The 10,348-nt window shown below is 37.3% G+C and overlaps 1 protein-coding gene across 1 annotated transcript; it reads right to left on the bottom strand.

Moving 5' to 3' along the window:
* Window positions 1-1,345: 1,345 nt before the first annotated feature.
* LOC103942584 (COBRA-like protein 1) lies at window positions 1,346-9,698 on the bottom strand. Its single transcript, XM_048569010.1, has 7 exons — window positions 9,060-9,698; window positions 8,871-8,950; window positions 8,142-8,598; window positions 7,178-7,340; window positions 6,798-7,063; window positions 6,098-6,316; window positions 1,346-1,524 (listed from the first exon to the last, which is right to left on the bottom strand). Exons 1-7 carry the CDS (start codon window positions 9,148-9,150, stop codon window positions 1,346-1,348), a joined length of 1,455 nt encoding a protein of 484 aa, XP_048424967.1. The 5' UTR covers window positions 9,151-9,698.
* Window positions 9,699-10,348: the final 650 nt, after the last annotated feature.

Genomic DNA, 10,348 nt, shown 5'->3' with positions numbered 1-10,348 from the left:
AATAGTTATATATATATATACACACACACACAGAAGATGATATAAGGATGCGAAAGAAGCTATACTAACTGAATAAATTGCATTTGTGATAAATTCATACCAATCAACATGGGGGGGGGGTGTAAAAAAGGGGATCCTATCAACTTGTAATAAGCTCATGAGCTTAGTCTTACTTCATTGTTGACAAAATTAGGTCCTCAACATAAGTAGTATTCATGCAGAAGATCTAGAAAGTAACAAAACAATACCAATCTATCTGAACTGAAAATCAAGCAGAGAACCAAAGTAAACCAAAATATATCCAACTAGAGAACTACCTACTAGAACTAATAGAAAATATATTCAAGGTAAACCAAAGTAAACAAAAAAAAAACCATCCAGAGAACCAAAGTAAACATGGGTGCGCTGGACACACACTGCTTCCATTTATTTAGACAATTAGAAGATGGTCTAAGATATGCAAACAGAAACAACAACATGAAATATAAAGAAAATGTCTTTAAGCAGTATAAACACTTTGCAGTATAAGCAATTGAAAAACAAAAAAAGAATGTGTTTGCGTATGTGTGTGTGAAGGTGGCCAGATATTATAAGAAACTATAAGCAATCAAAAACCACCACCCAATATTCTCAATTTGAAAACCATAACCCAATATTCTTAATTCGAAAACCATAACACAATATTCTCAATTCGAAAACCCTAACCCTAGATTCCCAATTCGAACCCTGAAGCAGTAACCCAGGATTCCCAATTCGAACCCTAAATCCCTAAATGTTCTAATTAAGGGAGAATGAATTAAGGGATACTGGGTACTAACCTAGTCTTGTTGCGGTGGCGATGAGATGGTCTGGCGTCGGAGTGTGGTGGCTGAGAGAGGGAGAATGGCAAAGAGACAGAGAAACAGAGAGAGGGCGAGAGAGGGATAAACTGAGATAGTGAGTGATGAGAGCTGGAAAGAATAGAAAGAGAGAGAGAGAGAGAGGAGAGTAAGTTCGGACATAATCAAGAGATAGAGTTAAGCTTAAGCTTTTCATGTAGAGAATGAGAGAGAGACAAAAATAAATTAAGGCGCCGAACTCCAAATGCACTCAATTTTGGCAAAAAAAAAAAAAATCAATTTTTTACATGTTTGTGCAACGACATTGTTCTAATTCTCGTCGCATGACCAGTTTTTAAATTAAAAAAAAAGAAGAATTTTAAAATATTTGCGCGACAAACATTTCCAAAACGTCGTCATGCATATTTGTACATTTAATTTATATTTTTAGTTAAAGGAAACTTTTGTTTGTATAAAAAATAAATACCATTCAATAAATATCATTACATTTACATCACAAGTTTTCATTAATCCTTGTTTGAACTAGAATAAATATCATCACTATCGTCAGAATCAGACTTCCATTCCTCCTCATCTGTAGGCACATCAACATTGTCGTTCGCCCACTCGGGTGCATCGTATCGTGGTAGATCCTTGAGGTCAATCATAATGGAGTCGATCGGTATATTGATTTCTTGACCTCCAGCTACATAATACGGTTCTTGTACAATAGTCATATCCTACAGTGTTTCTGCACCATGTGACAACCCCTCCCTAATTTTGGGATTTTATTAATTTTAAATGAGTGAATTGACGAAAATGGCCTTAGAGGTGAGGATGTTGACCTTCGTTGACCAGTGTATTGTGAGATGTGTGAAACATTCTTTTAGCGTATCCTTGTAGTGCTCGTTATTATGAATGCAAGGTGCAAACAAAATTGAATTTGGAGCTACAATAGAGATTTTACGGACTTACGAACGTAAAGGGCGATTTGGTAATTTCATATTGGGAAGATATTTTGTGTATTGTTTTGTGAGCCAGTGGGGCCCACACCCCATTTCTCTCTCTCTTCCGTGTCTCCTACCTTCTCGGGTTACTTCCTATTTGTCACTCATTCTCTTTGTACCATTACACACACACACACATTTTCTCTCTCAGCTCATTCTCATCTATTTCTTTCTGAAAATGCAGAAGCCACACTATACAACCCTAGCCAGAACGGCAAGCACCACCACCATAAACCTAGACTAATCACAAACCACTGCCTACTGCCATGATTTTCCTTTCCCTCACTTCTTTCTTTCTCTGTTGCAAACTCCCTCTTTCACTCTACACCCCTTCTTCCCCCAACAGTCTCTCAAACTCTCTCTACAAACTGTGCACAGTGTACTGAGCCACTATTACCAGCCACATACAATGATGGCTACTCCGACGAGTCCTCATGCCACACCTTAGACCATTTGCCTCAGTTGCTCACATTCCTCACTACATAGACGCAAGTATGGTGGCACCATCGCCATCTTTCACGGCTATTTTCCACCATGTACTCGTAGACGCGTGGGAGCATGTGAAGGAGCCACCATGAGTGGAACGTGCGGTGCGTGGCTGCCGGTGCAGCCACGTGGCGGCGAGTGGAGGAACCCGAGGTCCCTTCTTAGGTTTCTCGACGTGCCAAATCCGAATCCGCCGTATGTTTTTCGAAATTTGACTGTTTTAAAATAGTTCCTTTATTAGTCGTACTTTGTATGAAAAACACGTTTATATGTTATATATTTATGTTAATGGTTTTGTTTCTAGGTGAACGCATCGTAAGGATCTTCGAAACCCGTGAGACGGGGTTGACCCGACGACATAATCTATGAGTGGGTCTTTTCTTTTATATATTATATACATATTTGTTATTTTCCATCTATACATTTGAAAAAGAATTTTCTACGTATGCCTAGATTAAACAAATGTTTACAAGAATTAGCAAAATGATGGAATTTATGAAATTATTTCGAATCCTACGAGCATAGGTATGCGTATGATGCCTTAATTATATCTGCAGCCATGAATAATTTATACTGACTATAATTATTGAATCACTGTGGCATGACTATATTTATGTTATATGTTTATTGTTTGCTGCACCGGTGTTCATACTCACGCGGGCCAGGGCCAGTCTTTCACGTGTATGTGCACATCGCATCGTACGCTCACTTTGGATCCGTTATAGGTGCTAGTCCTGTCTTAGATTGCTATAGGCAATTAGGACTCGTATGTGCTGCGCATAGCGCCAATCTTCATGTGATTGTAGTACTACAACGTATATCACTGTTACAACCAGTCCTGTTCATGTCAGAATATCTTTGCATGAACTCGTGTGTTAGCATGTGTCGATGAGCACTCAATATGATATGTTTGCTTATGCGAGATTGTGTGATTACGGGCGTCATGTGTTTATTTACGAAATATTATGCCGTATTGAATTCTTGAGATATTGCAGGCTACAGTAAGTGTTTTCTTTACGCATATTGCAGGCTAACAATAAGTATTTTCTTTACTATACATAGTATGTATATTTTGGAAACTATACTTATTTTACGGCGATGGGTTATAATGTTTTCAAAAAAGTTTTTATAAAACTTTATTTTTAGGTTCACTCACCCTTGTTTTTCGCCCCTCCAGGTTTTAGTAGCTGAGCTTTCATATCGACGAGGATTCTTGGCAATTCTTGGTATTGTAGATTACCTTCGATGGTATAATTCTCATTCTATTTTACTGTACTTTATTTATGCTCTAGCATCACGTGTGAAATGGATTCATTCCCGCTCACCAACGCATTCTTATATTTAGGCATTTTTCAGTTTAAATTTATTCACATTTTTCACATCACTACACCTTATGACTTCATCACCCTTCTAGTGTTGGCCAACACAGCTTGATTCGGAGTCCAAGTGGACATCCGGGTCGGGGTGTGTCAGTTTGGTATCAGAGCATAAGTTGGGCAGTATTGCGTTCTTCACATGCATGATGTAAGCATTCATGATTCTTGAACCTAAGTGTCGAATCTTGCCACCTCATTGAATATGAAAAACTTGTTAGCTTTTCCCTAAATTTTGGGCATCTTAGACGACTTATCGATGCTCTAGAAGAAAATTTCGACAACTACCTCTAGACTTTATACAAAGAATATTACTGCTAAGGAAATCCTGATTTGGAGACGAGTTTGTGGCCCTGAAGTAGGGTTATTGTGTCAGTAATTGTGTACCATCAAAGATTTTACTCATCAATTCCACTACTATTATCTCGTCATTTTTTCCAACCCTTTCGAGTTAGGAAACCAATAATCATTTTGATTCCTTGGCAGTATCTGTTAGTATACCATCTATCAGAATTCGTAAGAAGGTCCGCCTAAGGTCCTTCCAAATTGGAGATCTTGTTTTGGCATTACGAAGGCCCATCATCACAACTCACAAGACAAAAAGCAAGTTCACATCAAAGTGGGATGAACCTTATGTAATACAAGAGGTCTACACCAACGACGCCTTCCTAAACTACACACGACACAATGCTCCTCGCCTGCACAAGCCTAAACTGCACATGGAAACAATGCTCCTTGTTTGCACAAGCTTAAAAGGCGACACTCAACACTCCTTGTTCACACGAGTTTAAAAGGCGACACTCAATGCTCCTTGTCTGTATGAGCCTAAACTGCACACTGCACAACTCTCCTTGTTCGTACGAGTTTAAAAGGTGACACTCAATGCAACAAAGTTAATTTCATTGAACGATCAAGACCTAAAAGAATGTTGCACGAATCTTGAAGCACATTTGAATCTTGGAAATTCCATTGATGTAGGTAAAGCTGTCTTATATTCTGAATTACAGATATTGCAAACAATTTTACCTAAAGAATCATTTCAATCTAATAGACCTTGGACATCCATTGAAATAGCAAAGTTTGTAAGAGAAATTGATGTGTTGACTACTTATGTACCTGTAACTGTGGCATATGCAGAAAGGAGTTTTTCAAAATCGAAATTATTGAAATCTTACTTGTAGACCACTATGACTCAAGATAGGCTAAATAGATTAGCAATCTTATGCATTGAAAAAGATGAGGTTGAAGACTTGAAGTATGATCATATAATCGATGATTTTGCTTCAAAAAATGTTAGAAGATGATTTCTTAAAGGTTGTAATTTCAAAGAGTTTTGCTTGGATTGGTTGTATATGATTTTGCTTTTAATCGTCGGGGGTTAGGTATTATGTCCCACGCCTCCCACCCACCCCCCCCCCCCCCGCTTTAACTGGGTTTCAATCCTTTAATTTTTTTTTTTTTTAATATATGTATGTTTTTTTTTGGAGGAAATTTTTTAATATATGTTTGTCTATTGAAAAATTTTCAAGGCACATTTTTTAGCCTTCATTCAGGGCACCAAAAAAAATAAGGACGGGGCCTGGCGTCAAGTATGTATTACCGAATGGAATTTTCAAATTAATAAATAAATAAAAAAAACCATGTTTCGTGATGGAATTGATACTATACTTTACTACCATAGAATATTGATTGTTAAAAAATCATTGTCATACTTTTTTGTCCAATTTTCTTAGTATTATTTTAATATTGACTACAAATTATAGGATCATATAGTTTTCATATTATTTTGTAATATGAGAAAGCATTCCTAATCGATGTCTCAATTCTTAAAAATGTTTTGAAATTGTGAATTTTTTGGACGACATAGACTCTTTAAATTTTTGTGTGAGATCCTTTCATTTGTCATATCTTTTTGGAAATTTACACATTTGGAGCTTGGTGGTAAAGTTTATCAAGTGGAAAGCAAATTGAGCACGTATTTTTGATAACGATAGGAAAAGGCTAGAGACGATCAAAGAGGATGCATGCATGAGTATATTAACAAAGCTGAGATAGACAGTAATTAATTATCATTATTGGAGAAAAATAAAGAACAACATATGAATTGAATTTACATCAACAAATTATGATCAGAAAAAGTATGATCAACATTATGAATTGGCAATAATGTTAAACTGTATCAATCAGCAAACACTTTGAGAGATAAATTACAATTCAGGTAAATGTAAAAATCCTGTGTAAACATGTACTTTAGAAGTAAAGAATTTCTAGTCAAGATAACCATCAAGAGCACCAAGCTTGTCGGAAAAAAAGGTTCAATATTTTATTCATCAAACCCATGTAAAAATTAGGGTTTGGGAGATGAAAAATATCAAAAGAAGGAAGAGGAAATGTGATGGTTTGGGTTTCGAGCTGCCATTTGGCAACATTGGGTAAGTGTCTGGTAAGGGCATCTGACAGTTTTCTCCATTGAAATATAGTCTTCTAGGGAAACCCCATCCATTTTTTAATGTGAAGGAGTTTGAGTCCTTTTCCAGAAGTATCTCTGTTGAGACTGAACCCACTCCAACCTCAGTTGTTGCAATCAGCTCTTCATTGACGTAGGGTATGCCCCAGTACAGGGCAGCTGCATCTGCAAGAGTCCTCAATGAGAAACTAGAATTTGCTTGAATAAAGCGGTTATAGAATAAACAGTAATGTTCTATTGTCAAATTTAGGTTGCCAGACAGAACGTAACTTCAATCATCACAAGTTGCCTATTGAGTATTGATAGAGGGTTTTGACTACCTAGTAAGTCTTGGCCAAATTATCCGAACTCTCTTACAAGGTTGCAAGGTCTATGTGAACCTCACAATATCATGGTTCCACTTCAGGTGACCATAATCGTCAATACGACATATTTATGTAGTTGTCAGGCTGTTTGGCAGCAAGGCTGTGAATTTAGATTATTGATCAGGTTGATTCTATTTAACATGTGATCCAGATTCACAATGTTATTATATAGACATATTCTTTCTACTAAAATTAATCTATAAAACCAACTTGATGTTCAACATTTCTTAGTTTTACTTTCATGGTTATTGAAGCAAAAATATCAAATAGAGTATAAGTACCTCTAAACCCAGTAGGAAGAATTGTACTGTTGAAACTGTACGTTCTTGCTTCCTTGCTGAGACCAGGGTGCTGGACCAGTACATTCCAATTTGAGAAGTTTTTCATATAGTTGTAATTAGTAATTGTAAGTTTAACTCTCCAGTGAGTCAAGTAGTTAGTCTTAAGATGCCAGTGAACACGAATCGGGCACATATGATCAGTGCATTTCACTGTGTCAAGACCATCCCCATCATATTCTACTGACGTTCTTAAAGGGTAGGCTTGCCTGTTATCATAAAGAGGAAAGAGATACAGAAACGAAGGATTAGTGGAATTCAACTTAACTTGCAAATTTGGATCTCTCAGTGTTATGATGCAGTAAAAATAATTAACAGTGCACCTAATGCATGTATCCATCTTTTTGTCTGTTACTGGTCTGCATCCACAGCTACATTTGAGGCATGATGTGATCTCAGAATTGTAAAATGAAGAGAGTGAAACACAACAGACTGGAGAATCACTAGCTAAAAAACTGGAATAAGTGCATGTTGCTTTCCAAGTTCCTGCAAACAAGTAGTTGATGATGCTTTAACCTCAAATTAAGTTAATCAGAAGTAGCATAGTTAAATCACGTCATCAGACTATGAATCATATTCATGCATGACTCTATACAATCAACCATTATGATTCACAGCCTGTACGTCAAGAGAAAATCTCAACTATTCACAACCTGATCGCTAAAAATTATAGCTTTGTTCCATCCCCTCCGCATGCCGAGGATCCAGCTCTAAAAGATGGTTTGGTTTTGGCGGCGACAAGGGGCTATCAAAATATGATGTTTGAAAGCGATGCGCTTCAGATCATCTCGGCATTGAAGGATTCTGCTATTAATATGTCTTCTATTGGCCATTTTATTGAAGATTCCAAAGACATGTTGGGAAAGATCACTGAGGCTTCTTACACCCACGTCCACCGTCAAGCAAATGGCGTTGCCCATCGTTTAGCCCCTATTGCTCTTGGAGCTGTTAGTCCATTTTTTTGGGTTTGATACACCTCCAGACTTTATAGCTGATGTGATTGTGGAAGATGTTATGTAATTGTAAATGGTCTAACATTGTAATCTCCTTTTGTTCTACTTTTTGCAATGAAATGCAATACTGTCCTTTTGATAAAAAAATAGACTTATGCATATTAGATTTGCTTACATTAATGAACTCTGAATATGAACCACGCGTAAGTACTAACAAAATTGAGCTAATCCAGTTTTCCAGTTTTTGACACATGCATTTTATGTTATCAATCAGTCTGAAAAGAGAACATTTTCATTAATATACGTGCATGTAATGGCTAATTAAAGTGCTTACTGAAAACTGGACGTTGGCGTCTACCCCCAAAATCCATAGAAACTGTGGGGTCAACATTCAAAAGAGGCCCACAGGTGTAACCAAGACCTGGTGCCTTCAAAGTAAGATTGAGAGGTGGATTTCCATTAAAAGGATATCCTCCCAAATTTCCGACTTTAATTCCAAACGAAGATAATGACTTGGAAGGGTTGATAGCCCAAGCATCAAGTACACCACCCCGGCAGCAGTCCTCCAATTTGTTGTCCAACAAGGCGTCTGGCGTGAGGTCATCTATTTCAGGATTTTTCTTACAGGAGTGTGGTATATCAGTCTGGTACGCCGAGCAATTTCCTTGATCGTTAGCAAACGCACCGGTTATTGACCAAATCACCTCATTCTGTTGCCAAACCCATCCAAGCTGCCAACCAGGTTTGTCCACATGACGATACTGGTAGAAATTTTGGATGGTTACTTTTGCCTGCAATAAAAGTTTCTGTTAGTCTATTGCATATTGTATATAATTAAGTTCAAGACTTGAAAAGCATCAAATACATACACAAATGTACGGTAATAGAATCAAGGGTTTCTTTAGTGTTTCTAGGTCATACAAGTGTTTTTCTGGAGAAGTACTTGCCGAGTGCTTCAATAAGAAACACTTTCAAATGTTTTCTTTTTCAGGAAGGACATGAATTTTTAATCAAAGTTTCAACATGTTTCTAGGTCATACAAGTGTTTTTATGGAATACTAACCAAATAGCCATCATCTGCCCAATCATATGTGTCGAAGGTAACCGTAAAGTTTCCATTTGGATCCAAGGGGTCATAGCAATCTGCAAACGAAACAAAGCATCATCTCATTTAGAAAATCTTTCTCACCCAAAAACGGAATCAAGAAGCAACACACAGGCTTGTGATCAATATAATGGCTCGTGTTCATGCCTGATAAACTGCACATAGCAATTAACAACATGGACACTAGGGCAGAAGGCCACAAGCAAGAAAGGATGAGAGACATTTTTTGTCTGGGCATGAGAAACAAAAGTTGGAGATGGTTAGAAGGTTGTTATAGTGCAATGAAGAAAAACCTGTTCCCCGATGTTTACATTATAAACAAGCTGAAGGGAAAGTTCTGCATAAATCTAGATGAAAACCCAAATTCCTATTTCATTCAAGATTTTCGGTTGCTCAAATCAAACAAGAAACATCGGAAATATCACTTGGATATGAGCAGACAAATCCAAATGAGCTGGTTCCTTGGAGATGAAGACGGAAGATAACATTGAACCCAAAATAGACACAAGATACCATGCAGTACCCATTCATCCTTAGCTACTTGACATATTTGGAAGCACCCTCTTGTCTCATTCAAATTCCCATTCAACTGGAGTTATTAAAAGGGAGGACTGCATAAACTTAAGCGTCAACCTACATGGGATTACAAAAACAAGTAAATTCAAACTGTTGCTGTTAATCATGTAATTCACTGAACCATAATGGTGGCATTTTGATGGATATATCCATGTATTTGGATTCAAAAGCATTCATTTATTGAATATCGGAACGCTCTTCTCATTCTCTTTGCGTACCATTTTTCTTAAACAAATCATTTATCTCAAACGAATATTTCATATGACTCTGAAAGGAAACGTAGATAGATGCCAAAGCTGATGACGTTATAAGTGATGAAGATGCTCAATTAGAGTTGATCCCTAATTTGCATTTGATAGTGGATTTTTGTTTTGTACCATCGATTAGGGGGTATCGAACTTGAAACCTTGAATGTTAAGGCAAACACTTTTAACCAAGTATGCTACAACCCTAGTGCATTTCAATCTATATTAGCTGTTGAAACCAAATTCGCGCACCATCGTAGATGTTGGAGGCACAAATCCGAGTAACCTGTAAAACAACAAACAACCGTAAGCAAGCTAGAGACTAGGAAGAGGGGTGTGTCGGACAAATGCTCTTCGACGACCAAGTTAGAGAGAGAGAATTAGAGTACGATGATTTCTCTACCAAAGACGAGCCCTAGATGGGTACGTTTATACCAGTCGGGAGAGAGACCTTTCTATGATAGAATCCTTGTTCTAAGTCAGGAAAATCCTACAAGGTATTTAGAAGTAGATATTACATCCTCTTTAATGTGATTACTTGTGGTGCACCAATTCCTAGATTGTAAGAACTTATAGAGGGTCTAGCTAATACCATGCTAGATTAGATCCTCGTGT

This window comes from the organism of the source record quoted next, unplaced genomic scaffold, assembly GCF_019419815.1.
Source record: "Pyrus x bretschneideri cultivar Hongxiangsu unplaced genomic scaffold, Pyrus_bretschneideri_v1 Contig10, whole genome shotgun sequence".
Classification (NCBI taxonomy): domain Eukaryota; kingdom Viridiplantae; phylum Streptophyta; class Magnoliopsida; order Rosales; family Rosaceae; genus Pyrus; species Pyrus x bretschneideri.
This window is presented reverse-complemented; position numbering and strand designations above follow the sequence as displayed.